Genomic DNA, 23,827 nt, shown 5'->3' with positions numbered 1-23,827 from the left:
CCTGTGAGGACAGACGCTGTGAGACAAGAAGCAAGTACAGGGAGTGAACATTTAATGAATAACGGACATGAAACGAAACAAGGACAGCATTTGGACAACATAATGACAATATGCTGACACAGGGAACAGAGTGAGTCCAAATTGCACAGGTGCACGTAATGATGGTGACAGGTGTGCGTAACGAAGGGCAGCCTGGCGCCCTCGAGTGCCAGAGAGGGGGAGTGGGAGCAGGCATGACAATACCAAAAAAAACGACTTAATAAGTAGTACTTTGAAGTATTTTTACTAAGTACTTTACACCACTGCCTAAGTGCAGAGAGCAAGGTGTATAGGGAGAGATGGGGAAGAGGTAATGGGGTTGAGGCACAGAGGGGAAAGAAGAGGTTTGAGGTGTACAAAGAAATGGAAGATTTATACAGGCAATAAGTAGTATGGGAAGGGAACATTTTGAAGTAACAGTTGAAGAGAGTATAGAGAGAGAGAGTAGGAAGAAAATATAATATATTACATTGGTATAATAGTCGATTTAATAATCTGATGTTACTGGAGGAGGTGTGAGCGGAGAGTTAACGTTAATAAATGAGGTACACTGGTACTGATAACATACAAATGAATCCATGGTCGACCAATAACACAATTAAATTTAGTATGTTGAGCCCAACTAATCCAATAAGAGACTAATTGGAAACCATGGAGACAACAGGAGTGTGTTGACATTGAGACATATTGATCAATATGTCAAAGCACTCTATGCCTGAGGCAATTTTGGAGTAAAAACAGAGAGGGATTACCATAGAGAGAGAACGATAGAGGGGAGGGGTTGCACTGTAGTCTCCCCTTAGCCTTGCCGGGGGTGTGACGCTGTGCCTATCTGTCTGATCTGGTTTGCTATCGGCTTTTTATTGATCACAAGCTGGGCGAGTGTAAGGAGGAGTTGTTTGATTAGATGCCCCTGGTGGTGCTGTGTGTCTGTGGCCCGTGGTCAGTCAGTCTGTTGACTAGTAATACCGTTACATCCTGGGACCAGTTCCCAGTCCAGCCCAGTTAACACCAGACAGTACCAAAACACCCTGGACCGATCCCAGTCCAATGCTTAGCATTCAGTCTAACGGTAAAACATTTTTTATTCACTCAGCAGTCTCAGCACTGTTAGCCGTACATACAGTACAGTAGAACAGATGTTTCTGTGTGTTCAAAGTCCCACACAATACAATCAATGCACCAATTAATGATATAGCAACACTAACTATAGGTTGAAAACAAATGCCAAACTATGTGTTGATGGCAAACACTTAATGTGTTATTTGTGGTTTAGCTATACATTAAAATACACAGTGAAAGTAATGTCAGCCGAATTCAGGTAAATCCAAAATGATAGTGGATCAATCCTTGCAATATCCCAATGCTATCGTACAGTCCGTTTGAAAACCATAATAGAAAATAAATAATAACACTCTCTGATCCTGTTGAGGTGTAAATCAATCCACAATGTCAAATAAAGCAATCCTTGATCAAAAGGTAATGCTCCTGCCATAGGTAATGCCCCACGCAGTGTGCTGGGGACAGGCTGTAGTGGTGGTGGTGTGTGTGTGTGTGGGGGGGTGCGGTCGTGTGTGGGGATGCGCTTGTGTGCGTCCATGAACCCATGTGTGCGCGTGTGTGTGTGTATGTGTGTGTGCCTGCTTTGAGGACAAGACTGTCAGAAGCTGGAGTGTGGTGTACGGACCTGGGGCCCATTAGGCTCCCTCTCAACAACAGGCCTGCTGGGCGGCTTGCGGTAAGTGAGCCGGTGACGGAAGTGTCCGCTGAGCAGGATGTAGATGAAAGGGTTAATGCTGCTGGCGGCGTAGCTGAGGCACACTGACAGGTAGTAGCAGGTGTAGTAGGCCAGCGTGGGCCGCCGCACTGTTAAGTTGACCAGCTGGAGCATGTGGTAGGGCCCTACGCTCACCAGGAAAACCGCCACTAGGACCAGAACCATCTTGGTGAGGCGGATGGCTCGCTCCCGGGACTGGTTGTTAGTACTGAAGCTGAGGAGGGGAGAGGAACCATGGCTTAGTGACAATAATGACCAGCATAGAAGCATAAATCAACAAGTCCCTCCTGCATTAGATAAGTCATCCCCATATTTTTTTCTAATATTTTGGTTTACTGAGTGGATAACCTTGTCCTCAGGCTCAATTTCTACCCACAGAGAGAGAGACGGCTAATGACTAGATTACTGAGGGGAGGTCATGGTACCGTTAGTTCTCTCCAGCATAGAACTGTTTTAATGTAATTAATCTTTTAGAACACCCACCAAAACCTGTAATTTCATACCTGTGGGCATCTCTATTTCTAGTGCCTCACATTTACTGTATCCAGTACCTCTGTGTGTCTATATGTAACTATCAGCCTCTGCCACGGTTGATAACCACGACTACGTTTCTGCCACTAGAGATAATGGCCACGCTCTCTGCCACTAGAGGTACCATAGGCTCTCGCCCTGCCCAGGGTATGACGTTATCCAGCCGTGCTCTATGCACGCCCATGTGTGCCCACTGGGCAGCTGCCAGCGGGCACGACTCACCGCCGTTCCCTTTTGTTCTTCAGGTACATCCTCCAGGTATAGCACAGGATCAGCATGTAACAGGTGATGATAAGGGGCAGGGGCAGAAAGAAAGACGTGATGGTCTGATATAGGGTGTACCTGGGGAGAGAGATATATATATAAATATGAGAGAGAGATATATATATAAATATGAGAGAGAGAGAGAGAGAGAGAGAGAGAGAGAGAGAGAGAGAGAGAGAGAGAGAGAGAGAGAGAACATGTGTGTCAGCTTGCAGTAGCTAGCACCGTCCCACAGGGAAAAAAAACTAGTTGAATCAATGTTGTTTCCATTCCATATCATTTCAACCCAAAAATGTGAGGAATGTTCCATCAACGTGGAAAACTAATTGTATTTGCAGAAAGTAAAGGGCATTTCATCTGAACCTAAATGGTTACAGTTTTCGTTGAATTCACGTTAACCAAACAACTCAACCAAATGTCAATCAAAACTAGACATAGAACCGATGTCTGTGCCCAGTGGGATGTCCCACTGCAATGAATACATTTGATCATTAGATAGAATGTAGTTTACTATCTACGCATAGTCACTTTAATAACTCTACCTGCATGTACACATTACCTTGACATTGACTCTGTACCGGTACCCCCTGTATATAGCCCCGCTATTGTTATTACTGCTGCTCTTTAATTATTTGTTATTCTTATCTCTTACTTTTTTGTTGTTGGTATTTTCTTAAAACTGCATTTCACTGTCGTATTCCTGTTCTTCACAATTCTTCACATTTTCAAACAGTACATTTATATTTTCCAACGGGGCTGTACATTTGGGTGAGGTTTTTTTTCTCTCCTGAGTAGCCTTGTTTCACTGCCAAAACTGAAACCATCTAGTGTTCAGCGAAATAACAACACAATGTCAAATACAGGTAGCCTAGTCATATAATTAACATCCGATCACATTAACCATTACTCTCTCGTGGGAAACCTTCACTCTTGCGCAGTCATTTAGAAATGAAACATTACAATTTGAAAAAATAAGCCACGAGAGTTTTTTGAGCGAGAATAAAGATGACTTTCGAGTTGTAAGACATGTATAAAAGCAACAGATACCATTAATAAGAAGGGGCTAGAAGCGTCTTATATGGTGAGCTACCGAGTGGCTAGGACAGGCAAGCCACATACTATTGTGGAGGACTTAATTCTTCCTGCTGCCACGGATATGGCTAGAACAATTCTGTGAGAAAAGGCCAAAAAACTATACAGACAATGCCTTCATCAAACAACACTGTTTCACAACGCATCAGTGACATGGCAGGAGATGTTTTGAAACAATTACTGCTTCACATACAAGCCAGTGAATTATATGGGCCTGGCACAGCTCCTGGTACATATCCGTTAGGTTTATGGGGGGTCAATTAAGGAAGACATTCTCTTCTGCAAACCACTGGAAACAAGGACAACATGAGAGGATATTTTTAAAGTACTGGATAGCTTTGTGACATCAGATGGACTTTGGTGGTCAAGATGTGTTGGTATCTGTACTGATGGCGCAAAAGCCATGACAGGGAGACATAGTGGAGTGGTAATGCGCGTGCAAGCAGTTGCTCCCGACGCCACTTGGGTACACTGCAGCATCCACCGAGAGGCTCTTGCTGCCAAGGAAATGACTGACAGCTTGAAAGATATTTTGAACACTACAGTGAAAATGGTTAACTTTGTTAAAGCAAGGCCCCTGAACTCTCGTGTATTTTCTGCACTATGCAATGATATGGGCAGCGACCATGTAACGCTTTCACAACATACAGAAGTGCGCTGATTATCAAGGGGCAAAGTATTGACACATTGTTTTGTATTGAGAGACGAGCTTAAAGTTTTCTTTACTGACCATAATTTTCACTTGTCTGACCGCTTGCATGATGATGAGTTTCTCACACGACTGGCCTATCTGGGTGATGTTTTTTCTCGCCTGAATGATCTGAATCTAGGATTACAGGGACCCTCCGCAACTATATTCAATGTGCGGAACATAATTGAGGCTATGATTAAGAAGTTGGAGCTCTTTTCTGTCTGCATTAACAAGGACAACACACAGGTCTTTCCATCATTGTATGATTTTTTGTGTGCAAATGAACTCAAGATGTGATGTAGCGAAGCAGCTGAGTGAGCTGGGTGCACAATTACGCAGGTACTTTCCTGAAACGGACGACACAAAGAACTGGATTCGTTATCCTTTTCATGCCCTGCCTCCAGTCCACTTACGGATATCTGAACAAGAGAGCCTTATCAAAATTGCAACAAGCGGTTCTGTGAAAATTTAATTTTATCAGAAGCCACTGCCAGATTTCTGGACAGGGCTGCGCTCAGAAATTCAAGCACACCCTTCTCATTAACGCTGTGGTGAGTTATTCACCATTTTTGATGGACAAATAAGGTTTTATATGTAAGATGGCTAAATAAAGAGCAAAGTTATTGATTATTATTATATTATTATTTGTGCCCTGGTCCTATAAGAGCTCTTTGTCACTGCCCACGAGCCGGGTTGTGACAAAAACTCACCCTCATTCTTATGTTTAATAAATGTATCGTATAGTCTGTGTGTGGCAGGCGTACAATGACGGCAAAAAACAACATTTGAGAGTGCGCTGACCCTGGTGCTAGATGGGGTACTCAGCTGGAGGTTGAATGTTTGAAGGGGTACGAGACTATAAAAAGTTTGGGAACCGGTGGAGTAGAGTATCATGATATAGACCAGCATGACTCATCTGACCTCTGACTCCACCAGACAAATATACATTGACACCAAGTTCTATTAACATCATATCTCGTATTCATTTTAACATTGAACATTTATTTCAAGCGCAAACCAACAACATGATTTCATGGACTGGTTTACCCCATGTTGAAATCATGTTGGTCAACTCAATGAAATATCCACCCAAATTCAATGTTGATTTGATGTCATGTCAGGGTTGTGGCCTTACCAGAGCACCTCTTTGGGAGTGACCAGGTTCATGGAGCAGCTCTCCAGTCCGTCAGGGAAGCGAATGACTTTGGAGTGGACCCAGGCGGGAAGGACCATGACAAATGACACCACCCACACAAACAGGTTGATGCAGATTGTCTTAGAGCGGGTTCGGATGGTCATCAGACGGAACGGGTGCACCACCGCCAGGTACCTATGAGACAGTTGATAGATCAATGTGAGGAACTGACCAATTAAACCGTTTTAAGGGGAAATCTGACAAAACTATGGTTGTCTGTTAATGCGAAACATAACAATGAAACCTAATTTAAAAGCCAAAACGCTACATGTGAAATGCAAAAAGAGCACCAAGAGGATGTGACATGGGTTGTTAGGGAAGTGACATGACAACAGGGATGTATTATCTGTGAGTGGGAGTAGATGACTATGTATTATACCACATTATCCTGTTTCTTTTAAACATTCACACACAGACAAATGGCTCTCTGTGTTACCCATATAGTTAGAGATAACAGGATACAGGATCGAATGACTGGACTCAGGATTCAGACCTTCAAGGGTAACAGAATGGGATTTAATTGCCTGCAAGTTTAGTTTAAATTAGTCCTCATTCATTTACATGTATATTAAGTGAGTAACAATACAGTGAATTTAGATCTGGTCCTATGATAAATCTGCACCAGTACTTGAAACCAGGAAAACCAGTAAGTTTATCAATGCTCTTGTCAATGCTTTTGTCAATCAGACCAACCTCCAAATCAATCTTTTAATTGCCTAAATAAGCAAGCTGTATTACACAATATTCAGATAACAAGAACAAGAACAGCAGCAGCAGCAGTAGCAGCACGATACCATGGTCTTCATGTATGTCAGTGGTACATCATTCATAGAAACATGCTGATTTAATTATCTATAGGATGCAACAGCTGGAGTGAATGTATGGTTTCCTCTTCCAATTGTGTTATCATGAGAGCGCAAAACTGGCCCTAAATGTCAGTGACACTATATGCCACAAGCATACATCCCCATTAAATAACCTCATTTCTATCCTTGCAGACATAGACCGACAACACAACAATCTATAGAAGGGTTGGTTGTTTAGCAACAAAACCGACGCGTGCACAACTGTGGGGCAAAACAGACAAGGTTGGCTTTAGAATGTTGACAACATGTAAATGATATTTTGTCTCCATTGTTTATTGAAAACATAATACATTTGCACAATGAGCACTTGTCGCCTCTCAAATACGTTGTTAAAGTCGTTGGTTAGCTAGCTAGCGAATTTGAGCAATATTAGCATTTGACAAGAAAGCACAACAACTTACGGACTTCTGCTCCATTGAAGCGTGCACATTGTTTTTGTGACGTTGTCAGCCAACCAATCTACACAAAGTCAGGTAGGGTCACTATGTTACTATCTGTAATACAGTGCAGATGAGACTGTAGAGTGAGAGTGTGTAGAGATTGCGGGTGAGATGATTGAGTTGTCATCTTGTGCTGGCTTGGAACGAATGGAAAGGTAACTTTGATCATGAGCAGAACAGTTGGCTAGAAACGATTGTCAGTGGGTTCGGCATCCAACTGGCATATCTTTAATACCCAGGCGACACTGACTTGGAGGCCGCTACGCTATCAATTATACAACTCAAGCCATGACACCATCTGCATATCACTAGAAACAGGGCATTCAGGGTTAAAGAAAACCCATACATGATTAAACTTCCACAAATATGTTTGTTGTTCCTAATCTGAGCCAGATATCACTTTTAAGAAGTTGAGGGAAATGGATTTCCCCTCCAAGTTATGCTACTGTACCTCGTCTGGCATTTTGTATAAGAGTGAATTTAACAAAAACCAGAGTGAAACGTCTAGAAATGTCCCTGGATTGGATGGTAAATCAAGTTTAGAAAGTGTAACGGCAATTTGGAACACTAAAGGACATTATTGATTACGTACTTTAGTTTTCTATGGATGTATAAATAGGAATGCAATCACAGACGTCATGGAATGTAGAGTGTATGGTGAATGCACAGTGTTAACCTACACCACGTTCGTACCACAACGCCTGTGAAAGGAAATGTTAGGAACAGTACTGTACGTAATGCACTACAGTGGAGTGTTAGCCTGGCTAATGGGTACACCCATTTGAATTCCTATCACTTTTTGACAGCACCCCCTTTGATTTGAACGAAACCTACATATTTGCCCATTGTTGAAGTGCTCAGAAAGTGACTTTTTGGACCTGAATGCAAAAGCTTTCAAGAGATAAAGTTGCTCAAAGATAGCCTATTTTGCATACCCCACCACACCATGAGATATCCATGTCTTTCTCTATGGAAAAGACAAACAGTTGAGATTGATATCATTTAAAAGCTTAGAAATAGGGTTGTCAAACTATTTTCTAATAATTTAGTTTTTTAAAATCACTGGTGAAGCCCCCCCCCAAAAGCTATATTACATGTGTTGTGATAATTGTGTTGTTTTCACTATAACCTGTTAGTTCATATGCCTTTGCGACCGTGATATATAGGTCTAAGGCCGAGACAATAAGAAGACAGTGGCACACCTTTGTTTCATCACAAAACCAGAGAGCAACCTCTGTCCGGTGAAATCCACAAACCATATTGCATGTAACAAACAGTTACATGACCTACAGCATGTTCAAGCAAGTTAACATTTTCGGACTACTAAACAACTATTGATTTTGAACCACAGAGAGTTACATGACCTACAGCAAGTCTCAAAGAAAACAGGAGCTGCCTCCAATATTCCAGTACCATTTCAACGTCATCAAATCACCTATGCTTAGTCTAATACTGCGACAACTAAAAGATACAAAAAATGATCTACTCCACTCAGCGTGGTTCTGATTTCTGTGTGCGAGCGTGCGTGCGTGCGTTCTAGTTGAAAAAATGTTGACTCACCCTACGCCAATGTCATCCTCCTCTCTTTCATGTTGACAGTCTATAACTCTGTCACACAGTACACTTTTAGTTTTTGTTGTCATAGGCTACCTGGCTAAAGTGCTTGCTCGCTAGCCTAAGTTCCTTTCATGGGCAACAATGAACCAGCTAGTTAACTTTAACCTACTAAATCTAGCTACATATTGAACTTCCATCCTCTCAGGCCAGGGGCACAATGTATGAATTTAGGTTTGGATCAGAATCACCGTTATACTCATTGGCCAGTATGGAGAATTAAGTAAAACCACAAGTCCAAATCCCTATCTCCATCCATGGCTAATTTAGGAAAGGGTCAAGTTTAGCTAGCTAGCCACCGGAGGACAACAACACAACGAGATGCATGTTTTTTCTGTCAATTACATTTTGCTCTCGATGTGATGTGATTGGTGTGAAGCCAAATCCAAACTGGCTTCCCTTGATATTTTCTTTGGTGCCACAGGACCATTCACAGGTGAGCTCACTCAGTTTAGCTCAATGCTGATTGGTTATTAGAGATTAAAGACACATTATTTTATCTGTTTTTTTTCTTGGTCAATATTTTGGAGAACATGTTTTGGCTTCCCTCGACTCCATTATTAATACCCACCACTGCAAATGTTTTTGTTGTTGAAATTTCTACTTTCAAATGGTACCACAAAGATGGTGGAAGTCCACTCATCAGAGAATGTTGACATGAATGGGAATATCTCTTGTTTTAAATAATACTTTCAATCTTCCATAGGAAACCTAGAGAAATATAGAGAAATATAGATAATAGCATAGACATGACTATTTAAAAAAATATATTGCTTTTGTACTATTTTCACAAGTATGTGTGTAAAATTTCACAACTCTTAGTATAAAAATCAAAAGGCTGTTTTTTTCTTTACTTTAAAAACACTTTCAAATGACTAAGTACGACACACTTAATCACATAACTTTTTCACACCTAATCAATGATTCATCTAGAAATACTTTTCACAATGCAATGCTCACAATACCCTTTCATATGATTCTCAAAAAGTAATACAGCTGCACCAGAGAGCATCCTGACCGGTGGCATCAACGCCTGGTATGGCAACTGCTCGGAATTAGAACAGAAGGCGCTACAGAGGGTAGTGTGTACGTGTCAGAGGAAAGCCCTAAAAATGGTCAAAGACTCCAGTCAACCAAGTCATAGACTGTTCTCTCTGCTACCACACGGCAAGCGGAACCGGAGGACCAAGCCTAGGCCCAAAAGGCTCCTTAACAGCTTCTACCCCCAAGCCATAAGACTGCTGAACAATTAATCACATGGCCACCCGGACTATTTTTATTGACAACCCCCCCACCTAGATTTTACACTGCTGCTACTTGCTGTTTATTATCTATACATAGTCACTTTACCCCTACCTACACTACCGTTCAAAAGTTAGACATTTCTCAACGTCAACAGTGAAGCGGTGACTCAGGGACGCTCGGCTCACCCCGTGGACTCGTGTTTTGCGGGTACTATTTAATGAAGCTGCCAGTTGAGGACTTGTGAGGCGTCTGTTTTTCAAACTACACACTCTAATGTACTTGTCCTCTTTCTCAGTTGTGCACCGGGGCCTTCCACTCCTTTTTCTATTCGGGTTAGAGCCAGTTTGCGCTGTTCTGTGAAGGGAGTAGTACACAGCGTTGTACGAGATATTCAGTTTCTTGGTAATTTCTTGCATCGAATAACCTTCATTTCTCAGAACAAGAATAGACTGATGGGTTTCAGAAGAAAGGTCTTTCTTTCTGGCCATTTTGAGCCTGTAATCGGACCCACAAATGCTGATGCTCCAAATTCTCAACTAGTCTAAAGAAGGCCAGTTTTATTGCTTCTTTAATCAGAACAACATTTTTCAGCTGTGCTAACATAATTGCAAAAGGTTTTTCTAATGATCAATTAGCCTTTTAAAATTATAAACTTGGATTAGCTAACACAAAGTGCCATTGGAACACAGGAGTGATGGTTGCTGATAATGGGCCTCTGTACGCCTATGTAGATATTCCATAAAAAATCTGCCGTTTCCAGCTACAATAGTCATTTACAATGTTAACAATGTCTACACTGTATTTCTGTTGAATTTTATGTTATTTTAAATTTAAAAAAATATATTTTTTAAAACAAGGACATTTCTGTTTGACCCCAAACTTTTGGTAGTGTGTAATATATATATATATATGTGTGTGTCTGTGATTGTACAGTCATGGCCAAAAGTTGAGAATGACACAAATATACATTTTCAAAGTCTGCTGCCTCAGTTTGTATGATGGCAATTTGCATACAGTGGGGCAAAAAAGTATTTAGTCAGCCACCAATTGTGCAAGTTCTCCCACTTAAAAAGATGAGAGAGGCCTGTAATTTTCATCATAGGTACACTTCAACTATGACAGACAAAATGAGGAAAAGAAATCCAGAAAATCACATTGTAGGATTTTTTATGAATTTATTTGCAAATTATGGTGGAAAATAAGTATTTGGTCACCTACAAACAAGCAAGATTTCTGGCTCTCACAGACCTGTAACTTCTTCTTTAAGAGGCTCCTCTGTCCTCCACTCATTACCTGTATTAATGGCACCTGTTTGAACTTGTTATCAGTATAAAAGACACCTGTCCACAACCTCAAACAGTCACACTCCAAACTCCACTATGGCCAAGACCAAAGAGCTGTCAAAGGACACCAGAAACAAAATTGTAGACCTGCACCAGGCTGGGAAGACTGAATCTGCAATAGGTAAGCAGCTTGGTTTGAAGAAATCAACTGTGGGAGCAATTATTAGGAAATGGAAGACATACAAGACCACTGATAATCTCCCTCGATCTGGGGCTCCACGCAAGATCTCACCCCGTGGGGTCAAAATGATCACAAGAACGGTGAGCAAAAATCCCAGAACCACACGGGGGGGACCTAGTGAATGACCTGCAGAGAGCTGGGACCAAAGTAACAAAGCCTACCATCAGCAAGGGCATTGAAGATGAAACGTGGCTGGGTCTTTCAGCATGACAATGATCCCAAACACACCGCCCGGGAAACGAAGGAGTGGCTTCGTAAGAAGCATTTCAAGGTCCTGGAGTGGCCTAGCCAGTCTCCAGATCTCAACCCCATAGAAAATCTTTGGAGGGAGTTGAAAGTCCGTGTTGCCCAGCAACAGCCCCAAAACGTCACTGCTCTAGAGGAGATCTGCATGGAGGAATGGGCCAAAATACCAGCAACAGTGTGTGAAAACCTTGTGAAGACTTACAGAAAACGTTTGACCTCTGTCATTGGCAACAAAGGGTATATAACAAAGTATTGAGTTAAACTTTTGTTATTGACCAAATACTTATTTTCCACCATAATTTTCAAATAAATTCATAAAAAATCCTACAATGTGATTTTCTGGATTTCTTTCCCCTCATTTTGTCTGTCATAGTTGAAGTGTACCTATGATGAAAATTACAGGCCTCTCTCATCTTTTTAAGTGGGAGAACTTGCACAATTGGTGGCTGACTAAATACTTTTTTGCCCCACTGTATACACCAGAATGTTATAAAGAGTGATCAGATTAATTGTAATTTATTGCAAAGTCCCTCTTTGCCATGCAAATGAACTGAATCCCCCCCAAAATGTCCACTGCATTTCAGCCCTGCCACAAAAGGACCAGCTGACATCATGTCAGTGATTCTCTCGTTAACACAGGTGTGAGTGTTGACGAGGACAAGGCTGGAGATCACTCTGTCATGCTGATTGAGTTCGAATAACAGACTGGAAGCTTCAAAAGGAGGGTGGTGCTTGGAATCATTGCTCTTCCTCTGTCAAACATGGCTACCTGCAAGGAAACAGGTGCCGTCATCATTGCTTTGCACAAAAAGGGCTTTACAGGCAAGGAAATTGCTGCCAGTAAGATTGCACCTAAATCAACCATTTATCGGATCATCAAGAACTTCAAGGAGAGCGGTTCAATTGTTGTGAAGAAGGCTTCAGGGCGCCCAAGGAAGTCCAGCAAGTGCCAGGACCGTCTCCTAAAGTTGATTCAGTTGATTCAGACCACCAGTACAGAGCATGCTCAGGAATGGCAGCAGGCAGGTGTGAGTGCCTCTGCACGCACAGTGCAGCGAATACTTTTGGAGGATGGCCTGGTGTCAAGAAGGGCAGCAAAGAAGCCACTTCTCTCCAGGAAAAACATCAGGGACAGACTGATATTCTGCAAAAGGAACATGGATTGGACTGCTTAGGACTGGGGTAAAGTCATTTTCTCTGATGAATCCCCTTTCCGATTGTTTGGGGCATCCGGAAAAAGGCTTGTCCGGAGAAGACAAGGTGAGCGCTACCATCAGTCCTGTGTTATGCCAACAGTAAAGCATCCTGAGACCATTCATGTGTGGGGTTGCTTCTCAGCCAAGGGAGTGGACTTACTCACAATTTTGCCTAAGAACACAGCCATGAATAAAGAATGGTAACAACACATCCTCAGAGAGCAACTTCTCCCAACCATCCAGGAACAGTTTGGTGACGAACAATGCCTTTTCCAGCATGATGGAGCACCTTGCCATAAGGCAAAAGTGATAACTAAGTGGCTCGGGTAACAAAACATTGATATTTCGGGTCCATGGCCAGGAAACTCCCCAGACCTTAATCCCATTGAGAACTTGTGGTCAATCCTCAAGAGGCGGGTGGACAAACAAAAACCCACAAATTCTGACAAACTCCAAGCATTGATTATGCAAGAATGGGCTGCCATCAGTCAGGATGTGGCCCAGAAGTTAATTGACAGCATGCCAGGGGCGGATTGCAGAGGTCTTGAAAAAGAAGGGTCAACACTGCAAATATTGACTTCATGTAATTGTCAATAAAAGCCTTTGACACTTATGAAATGCTTGTAATTATACTTCAATATTCCATAGTAACATCTGACAAAAATATCTAAAGACACTGAGGCAGCAGACTTTGTGAAAATTAATATTTGTGTTATTCTCAAAACCTTTGGCCACGACTGTATATACAGTTGAAGTCGGAAGTTTACATACACCTTAGCCAAATACATTTAAACTCAGTTTCACAATTCCTGACATTTAATCCTAGTAAAAATGCCCTGTCTTAGGTCAGCCACTTCATTTTAAGAATGTGAAATGTCAGAATAATTGTAGAGAGAATAATTTATTTCAGCTTTTATTTCTTTCATCACATTCCCAGTGGGTCAGAAGGTTACATACACGCAATTAGTATTTGGTAGCATTGCCTTTACATTGTTTAACTTGGGTTCAAACGTTTTGGGTAGCCTTCCACATGCTTCCCACAATACGTTGGGTGAATTTTGGCCCATTCCTTCTGACAGAGCTGGTGTAACTGAGTCAGGTTTGTAGGCCTCCTTGCTCGCACATGCTTTTTCAGTTTTGCCCACATATTTTCTATAGGATTGAGGTCAGGGCTTTGTAATGGCCAATCGAATATCTTGACTTTGTTGTCCTTAAGCCATTTTGCCACAACTTTGGAAGTATGCTTGGGGTCATTGTCCATTTGGAAGACCCATTTGTGACCAAGCTTTAACTTCCTGACTGATGTCTTGTGATGTTGCTTCAATATATCCACATCATTGTCCTGCCTCATGATGCCATCTATTTTGTGAAGTGCTCAGACTCCCCCTTTTCCTCCAAACATAACAATGGTCATTATGGCTAAACAGTTCTAATTGTTTCATCAGACCAGAGGACATTTCTACAAAAGGTACGATCTTCGTCCCCATGTGCAGTTGCAAACCGTAGTCTGGCTTTTTTATGGCGGTTTTGGAGCAGTGGCTTCTTTCTTGATGAACGGCCTTTCAGGTTATGTCAATATAGGACTCGTTTTACTGTGGATATAGATACTTTTGTACCTGTTTCCTCCAGCATCTTCACAAGGTCCATTGCTGTTGTTCTGGGATTGATTTGCACTTTTTGCACCAAAGTACGTTCATCTCTAGGAGACAGAACGCGTCTCCTTCCTGCGCGGTATGACGGCTGCGTGGTCCCATGGTGTTTATACTTGCGTACTATTGTTTGTATAGATGAACATGGTACCTTCAGGCGTTTGGAAATTGCTCCCAAGGATGAACTAGACTTGCGGAGGTCTACAATTTTTGGGGGCTGATTTCTTTTGATTTTCCCATGATGTCAAGCAAAGAGGCACTGAGTTTTGAAGGTAGGCCTTGAAATACATCCACAGGTACACCTCCAATTGATTCAAATTATGTCAATTAGCCTATCAGAAGCTTCTATAGCCATGCCATAATTTTCTGGAATTTCCAAGCTGTTTAAAGGCAGTCAACTTAGTGTATGTAAACTTCTGACACACTGGAATTGTGATAGATTATTGAACTTAAAATTCACTCTGTCTCTAAACAATTGTTGAAAAAATGTATTGTGTCATCTAACCAACTTGCCAAAACTATAGTTTGTTGACAAGAAATTTGTGGAGTGGTTGAAAAACAAGTTTTAATGACTCCAACCTAAGTGTATGTAAACTTCCGACTTCAACCGTATATATGTATGTATGTATGTATGTATGTATATATATATATATATATATATATATATATATATACACCTGGGGAAAACTTATAGGGGGGAGAAGGAATGAGACAATTTGGAGCTGGAGATGATTAGGTGGCCACGATGGTATGATGGTCAGATTGGAAATTTAGCCAGGACACCGGGGTTAACACCCAAACTCTTCCGATAATGCAATGGGATCTTTGGTGACCACAAAGAGTGTCAGGACACAGAAAGACGGCACCCTTCATATCACCTCCACCTTACCCTGAACCCACCACAATTTTCATAACGCCCAAACAGATTCACGAATGACGCGATCACCATTGCACTGCCCACTGCCCTATCCCACCTGGACAAGAGGAATAAATCAAATCAAAGTTGTCACGTGCGACCAATACAACAGGTGTAGACCTTACAGTGAAATGCTTATCTATAGGCTATAACAGTGCAAAAAAAGGTATCAGGCGAACAATAGGTAAGTAAAGAAATAAAAACAACAGTAAAAAAGACAGTAGCGAGGCTATATACAGTAGCGAGGCTATATACAGGCACCGGTTAGTCGGGCTGATTGAGGTAGTATGTACATGTAGATATGGTTAAAGTGACTATGCATATATGATAAACAGAGAGTAGCAGTAGCGTAAAAGAGGGGCTGGCGGGTGGTGGGTGGCAGGACACAATGCAGACAGCCCGGTGAGCCAATGTGCGGGGGCACTGGTTGGTCTGGCCAATTGAGGTAGTATGTACATGAATGTATAGTTAAAGTCACTATGCATATATGATAAACAGAGAGTAGCTGCAGTGTAAAATAGGGTTTGGGGGGGGAATACCTATGTGAGAATACTGTTCATTGACTAGAGCTCAGCCTTCTAACACCATAGTGCCTTCCAAGATCACCACTAAGCACAGGACCCTGGGTCTGAACTCCTCCCTGTGCAACTGGGTCCTAAACTTCCTGACGGGCTGACCCCAGGTGGTGAAGGTAGGCAACAGCAACTCCACCATGCTGACCCTCAACACGTGGGCCCCACAGGAGTGCATGCTCAGTCCCCTCCTGTACTCCCTGTTGACCCATGACTGTGTGGCTATGCACGTCTCCAATTCAATCATCAAGTTTGCAGACAACACAACAGTGGTAGGCCTAATTACCAACAACAATGAGACAGCCAAGAGGTAGGAGGTGAGAGCCCATGCAGAGTAGTGCTAGGAAAATAACCTCTCAATCAATGTCAACAAAACGAAGGAGCTGATCGTGGACTACAGGAGACACCAGAGAACACACCCCATCCACATTTGAAGTAGCTATCAACAAAGTCAGTGCTGGTAGGGTGTTAGTTTACAAAAGACCAGTGGTGGCTGAACGGAGTACTCGGGTTGGGGTGTAGGGTTTGAGCAGAGCCTGAAGGTAGGGAGGGGCAGTTCCTACTACTGCTCTGTATGCAAGTACCATGCACTTGTAGTGGATGTGAGCTTCGACTGGAAGCCAGTGGAGTGTGCGGAGGAGTGGGGTGACATGGGAGAACTTGGGAAGATTTAACACTAGGCGTGCTGCGGCATTCTGGTTAAGTTGCCGGGGTTTGATCCTTGCCAACAGCGAATTGCAGTTGTCCAGATGGGAGATAAAAAGTGCCTGTATCAGGACCTGCGCCACTTATCATGTGAGGAAGGATCGGATTCTACAGATGTTGCAGAGCATGAACCTGAAGGAGTGAGTCACTGCTTTGATGTTTGCAGAGAATGACAGAGTGTTATCCAGGGTCACGCCAAGGTTCTTTGCCCTCCGGAAGGGGTACACTGTGGAGTCAACCATGATGGAGAGGTCTTGGAGTGAGCAGGACCTCCCCGGGAGGAAGAGCAGGTCTGTCTTGTCGAGGTTGAGGTGGTGGCCTGAGATATCTTCCTGGCACGCAGAGATGTGTGTCGCCACCTGAGTATCATCCGCAGAGCAATGATAGGAGAGACCCTGTGAGGATTTTTATTTAACTGTTATTTAACTAGGTAAGCCAGTTAAGAACAAATTCTTATTTACAATGACAGCCAATTACAATGACAGAGCCAAGTGACTTGGTGTATAGAGAGAAGAGGACAGGGCCTAGAACTGAGCCCTGAGGGACACCAGTAGTGAGAGTATGTGATGCAGGCACAGATCTTCTCCACGTCACCTGGTAGGAGCGGCCTGCCAGGACACAATCCAAGAGTGTGCAGCGCCTGAGATGGTGGAGAAGAGGATTATGTTTACATTTTATATTTTAGTCATTAAGCAAACGCTCTTATCCAGAGCGACTTACAGGAGTGAGTGCATACATTTTCATTCGTACTGGTCCCCCGTGAGAATCAAACCCACAACCCTGGCGTTGCAAGTGCCATGCTCTAACAACTGAGCCACACGGGACCATGGTTCACGGTGTCGAAGGCAGTGGATAGATCTAGGAGGATGAGAACAGAGGAGAGAGAGAGTCATGATTGGCAGTGTTTGGATTGGATTGGGCGTCTCCGTGACACAGAAGAGCAGTCTCAGTTGAATGACCCGTCTTGAAGCCTGACTGGTTAGGGTAAAGAAGATTGTTCTGAGAGAGACAGTGAGAGGGTTGGTCAGAGAAAGCACGCTCAACTGTTTTGGGAAAAAAAGGGATACCAGCCTGTAATTTTTCCGTCAGAGGGGTCAAGTGTTCGTTTCTTGAGGAAGGGAGCGACTCTGGCATTTTGCACCTCACGAGTCGCAGGATTTCATCTGGAGAGAGTAGAAAGACCTCAAGGCGTAGGGTAGTGACATGTGAGTGGGACCAGTGGACTCAATAGTCTGAGTGAATATGCTGATATATAAACTCAGCAAAGAAAGAAACTGCGTTCATTTTCAGCAAACTTAACATGTGTAAATATTTGAATGAACATAAGATTCAACAACTGAGACCTAAACTGAACAAGTTCCACAGACGTGTGACTAACAGAAATGGAACAATGTGTCCCTGAACAAAGGGAGGGGGGGGGGTCAAAATCAAAAGTAACAGTCTGTTTCTGGTGTGACCACCAGCTGCATTAAGTACTGCAGTGCATCTCCTCCTCATGGACTGCACCAGATTTGCCAGTTCTTGCTGTGAGATGTTACCCCACTCTTCCACCAAGGCACCTGCAAATTCCCGGACATTTCTGGGGGGAATGGCCCTAGCCCTCACGCTCCGATCCAACAGGTCCCAGACGTGCTCAATGGGATTGAGATCCGGGCTCTTCGCTGGCCATGGCAGAACACTGACATTCCTGTCTTGCAATAAATCACGCACAGAACGAGCAGTATGGCTGGTGGCATTGTCATGCTGGAGGGTCATGTCAGGATGAGCCTGCAGGAAGGGTACCACATGAGGGAGGAGGATGTCTTCCATGTAACGCACAGCGTTGAGATTGCCTGCAATGACAAAAAGCTCAGTCCGATGATGCTGTGACACACTGCCCCAGACCATGACGGACCCTCCACCTCCAAATCGATCCCGCGCCAGAGTACAGGCCTCGGTGTAATGCTCATTCCTTCGACGATAAACGCGAATCCGACCATCACCCCTGGTGATACAAAACCATGACTCGTCAGTGAAGAGCAGTTGTTGTTTCCATCCTGTACCTGTCCCGCAGGTGTGATGTTTGGATGTACCGATCCTGTGAAGGTGTTGTTACACGTGGTCTGCCACTGCGAGGACGATCAGCTGTCCGTCCTGTCTCCCTGTAGCGCTGTCTTAGGCGTCTCACAGTACGGACATTGCAATTTATTGCCCTGGCCACATCTGCAGTCCTCATGCCTCCTTGCAGCATGCCTAAGACACGTTCACGCAGATGAGCAGAGACCCTGGGCATCTTTCTTTTGGTGTTTTTCAGAGTCCGTAGAAAGGCCTCTTTAGTGTCCTAAGTTTTCATAACTGTGACCTTAATTGCCTACCGTCTGTAAGTGTTAGTGTCTTAACAACCGTTCCACAGGTGCGTGTTCATTATTGTTTATGGCTCATTGACCAAGCATGGGGAAACAGTGTTTAAACCCTTTACAATGAAGATCTGTGAAGTTATTCGGATTTTTACAAATTATCTTTGAAAGACAGGGTCCTGAAAAAAGGGCCATTTCTTTTTTTGCTGAGTTTATTTATATTTCGGACTCTGACATTGCTCGTTCTGATTTCTTAATTTCTTGTTTAGAAATGTTTTTCTTTTTGGATATTTTATACTAGGTATTACTGCACTGTTGAAACATAAACATTTCACTGCACCTGCGATTACATCTGCAAATCGTGTACGCCACCAATAAACTTTGATTTGAACTGACTATACACCTTTTTCCACTACTGAGACACTTAACCTTCAACAGCTTGGCAAAGTCAACTCCCCAATTATGATCAGAATCTAATGAAGTGTCTGATTACATACTCAGTGCATGGAATGCAAGGACATTCCAAATATGAAAATGTGAAGATCAGGGCTTAGGACAGAAATGGATTACTTAATTGTAATTTTGGTGTTTTTATGTGCCGGTCTCCTAGCTGTGCTCTATTGCCAACCAGGTATTGCCAACCGGCAATACAGCACAAGGCAAACTGACTCCCATATCACATTACTCACCTGTCCAGGCTGACAGCGGTCATGACGGCTGCACAGGCCACCTGATTGCAGTTGTCCAGTGAGGTGATGATGGTGCAGAGGGTGCTGCCAAACACCCAGTGCCCCCCCCGCGCCCACTGGTGGATCAGGAAGGGCATGACCGTCACATGGACCACATCAGCCACGGCCAGGTTACAGATGTATACGTCTGGAACGGTCTTCTTTGTGGTCCTGTAAAATAACACACATCTTTACACTGTTTGTACTCTGTGTTAAACACATTCGGAACGAACAATAGTGGACTGCATAACTACTGCATGCTTATCACATCTAACAACAAAGCAACAATCTGTGCTGGGGCTGGAAGCTAACAACCTGGCGGACAAAATGGCGGACGGAAGACAGGGTGGTGCGGCAGGTGCCGCTTCTCATTCGAATGCTGTAATTTTATCTAAACCATCAGGTGTACGCCGACCCCAGCTAAGTAACTCATGCAAAGAGTTAAAGCGCAATTATGTGTTTTATCTCCAGTACTCTGCCATGATTGTCAGTTATGTAGCTGCTCTACTGATAATCTCAGTGCGTCCTTGCTGGGATTACACAATCAGTCTACTACCGGAGAATATTAACACCAAACACATTGGTTCACCGTTCCACGGGAGCGGACAGTACACAGCATACCATAATGTTCTGAATAATGGCCAAGTCTACCTCGCTCCTTATTCTACTGAACCGCTTAGGCGCAACAAACACAAGTCCAACATTTATCGGAAACTGTTAAACTACCTGTTCACTACCCTCCTGCTATCCGGGGATGTGCAACTCAATCCTGGGCCCAACATCACCGAGCCAGCGATACGCACCGGAGTGGAAAGCGGTGGATGGCCTCGTCCACTGATCGTCGCCGCTGTGGAAGTGGGTGAGTGCTATGGTCCTATGGTTTCTCTCGACTCACCCGGCTCCAGGATAGATTTTGACTCTTCAAACATACCAAAGTCGCTATATGCGATCCCTGACTCTGCTTCTGGTACGCAAGCTGTTTTAATTAGTTCCCCGCATCCAGTGCAGGCGGGAGGGATTGTTAATTGCGCTACCGAACTGCCCCTAATCAAAACGAAACAAAACGGCCTAAACCCAGCCGTCAGAAAACACAGAAAATTTAACTTTTTTCAATGTGTCAATCACTCTCGAGTCATCTGGGACCCACGAGCTAAGCCCAAGGGACTACTAGGGGGGCACTTGAACATTCGTAGTGTCATTCCAAAAAGTGATCAAATTCAACATCTACTCACAGACTCCAACCTTGACTTTCTCTGCCTCTCGGAGACATGGCTCCATGGAAACTCTCCATCTGCTGCTTTGATTGTGCCTGGCTACAATGTTTTCAGGAGAGACAGGACTGAAGGAAGAGGAGGGGGTGTGATGATTTACATTAAAGAACATATCCGATGTAAACAAATTGAGTGGTCATGTGATAATGAACTAGAATGTATTGTCCTGAACATTACACTGTCTCCCCAAATGTCTTTTACCCTCATTGGAATGTATAGGCCACCTTCCACCAAAAGTGTGTTTTTTGATCAGTTTAATAACATGCTTAGGGAATGTGATTTTGGGAAAGAGGTCATCTTAATGGGAGATTTTAACATTAATTATGAAGACAAGTGTTGTAGGAAAACCCTCAAACGGATCATTAATACCTTTGACCTTACACAGCTAGTTAAAGGGCCAACCAGGGTGACTTGTTGCTCTAAAACACAGATTGATTTGGTGTTCAGTAATAAACCAGAGAGAGTGACTAAATCATTCAATATGGTTACTGGGCTATCTGATCATAATCTGACACTTATAGCCAGAAAGCTGTCTAAGAGCAGGTTTAACCTCTCTACTGTTAGAAAGCCTGATCAACTAAGAATACCTAAGAGTGAATTAAGCTATTTTGAAAACGCAATTAAGGGAATTAACTGGAATGATCTCTTGTCCTATGCAGACGTGGAAGCTGATAGTCAAGATTTTCTATCCACAATCCAGACTACATTAAATGGTTTCCTAAAGAAAATCAAATCCAAACCTGGCCAAAAGAGCACTCTTCCTTGGCTAAATGGAGAAATCTGGAAATTGATGAAAGAACGAGATTATTATCTAAAAATAGCCCTAAGATCCAAATTAGAGCATGACAGACGTAGGTTTACCATGTTGAGAAATAAGGTGATGAAAGAAATCAGACAGGCCAAGGCAAACTTTTTTATTAACATAATTGGTGAAGCAAAGGGAAATTCTAAACTGATCTGGGAGAATCTAAAAAAGTTAACAGGGAAAGACCATAGTAACACTGCAAAAAGACTAGAAATCATGGTGAATAACAATCTAACACAGGATGCAGTTGAAATAGCAATAGCCTTCAATTCCTACTTTATTGACTCTGTCAGGGTACTGACACAGAACCCCTCCACTGGTTTCTTGGGCTCAGTGCTAGTAAATTATGCTCAACCTGTCTTCATCATAAGGGAGGTTTCTGAGTCAAAGGTGGACAAGGTGATTAGCTCACTAAAGAACTCTAAAGCCAAAGATGTGTTTGGGATGGACTCTACCTTTCTTAAAAACTACAAAGAGTCACTCATTGGCCCCATTACTAAGGTCACCAACACATCTATTGGTCTCGGGGTGTTTCCAAGGGTATGGAAGTCGGCCATAATAACAGCCATCTTTAAATCAGGCGACCCTGCTGACGTGAGTAACTACAGGCCCATTAGTATATTACCTGTGGTGTCAAAGGTTGTTGAAAAGTGTGTAGCAGAACAACTGATTGCCCACCTCAACAACAGCCCCTTCACATTACATTCCATGCAGTTTGGCTTCAGAGCGAAACACTCCACAGAAACGGCCAACTGCTTTCTTCTGGAAAATGTGAAGTCCAAGATGGACAAAGGGGGCGTTGTTGGGGCTGTGTTTCTGGACCTAAGGAAGGCTTTTGATACTGTTAACCATGAGATTCTCATCACAAAATTGTCCAAGTTTAACTTTTCCCCTGATGCCTTGAGATGGATGAAATCATACCTTGAAGGCAGAACTCAGTGTGTCAGAGTGAGCAATGAGCTGTCGCCCACTCTTAGCTATGATGTGGGCGTGCCCCAAGGGTCAATACTGGGGCCCCTCCTGTTCAGCCTGTACATTAATGATCTGCCTTCTGTCTGTACTGGGTCTGAAGTTCAAATGTATGCAGATGATACAGTGATATATGTGCATGCAAAGAGCAAACAACAAGCTGCACAAGAACTCACTACTGTAATGGTCCAGGTTACAAAGTGGCTCAGTGACTCGTGTTTGCATCTCAATGTGAAAAAAACTGTTTGCATGTTCTTCACAAAGAGGGCAACAGATGCTACTGAGCCAGATGTCTATGTGTCAGGGGAGAAGCTCCAGGTGGTATCTGATTTTAAGTACCTTGGCATCATACTTGATTCCAACCTCTCTTTTAAAAAGCACGTGAAAAAGGTAATTCAAATAACCAAATTCAACCTAGCTAATTTCCGATATATTCGAAATTGTTTGACTACAGAGGTAGCAAAACTGTACTTCAAATCTATGATACTCCCCCACTTAACATACTGCTTGACTAGTTGGGCCCAAGCTTGCTGTACAACAGTAAGACCTATTCAGTCTGTCTACAAACAGGCTCTCAAAGTGCTTGATAGGAAGCCCAATAGCCATCATCACTGTCACATCCTCAGAAAGCATGAGCTCCTGAGTTGGGAAAATCTTGTGCAATACACTGATGCATGTCTTGTATTCAAGATCCTAAATGGCTTGGCTCCCCCTCCACTCAGTATTTTTGTTAAACAGAAAACCCAAACATATGGCAGCAGATCCACAAGGTCTGCCATGAGAGGTGACTGTGTAGTTCCCCTAAGGAAAAGCACCTTTAGTAAATCCGCTTTTTCTGTGAGAGCTTCCCATGTCTGGAATACACTGCCACCAGACACACATAACTGCACCACATATCACACTTTCACAAAATGCTTGAAGACATGGCTTAAGGTCAATCAGATTTGTGAACATGGTCCCTAGCTGTGTGTTGCCGCTTTCCATGTCTGTTGTCTAACTTGTGAGGTGTGGAAACACTTTGTTGCTTTTATGAATTTTGTCTTGCTGCTTTTTGTTCTATGTTGCTCTGTCTGTATGCTACGTCTTGCTTGTCCTATGTTGCTATGTCTGTATGCTATGTCTTGTTCTATGTTGCTATTGTCCATATTGTAATTTG

General features: G+C 43.1%; 1 protein-coding gene across 1 annotated transcript; it reads right to left on the bottom strand.

Moving 5' to 3' along the window:
• Positions 1-1,109: 1,109 nt before the first annotated feature.
• On the bottom strand, positions 1,110-20,989 carry LOC139564385 (melanin-concentrating hormone receptor 2-like). The gene is made up of 5 exons (XM_071383867.1): positions 20,859-20,989; positions 19,588-19,797; positions 5,530-5,724; positions 2,570-2,689; positions 1,110-2,030 (listed from the first exon to the last, which is right to left on the bottom strand). The coding sequence occupies exons 1-5, from the start codon at positions 20,915-20,917 to the stop codon at positions 1,700-1,702; spliced, it is 915 nt and encodes a 304-aa protein (XP_071239968.1). The 5' UTR covers positions 20,918-20,989; the 3' UTR covers positions 1,110-1,699.
• Between the last annotated feature and the right edge of the window lie 2,838 nt (positions 20,990-23,827).

The sequence above is a fragment of the Salvelinus alpinus genome, chromosome 35 (assembly GCF_045679555.1).
Source record: "Salvelinus alpinus chromosome 35, SLU_Salpinus.1, whole genome shotgun sequence".
Lineage (NCBI taxonomy): Eukaryota > Metazoa > Chordata > Actinopteri > Salmoniformes > Salmonidae > Salvelinus > Salvelinus alpinus.
This window is presented reverse-complemented; position numbering and strand designations above follow the sequence as displayed.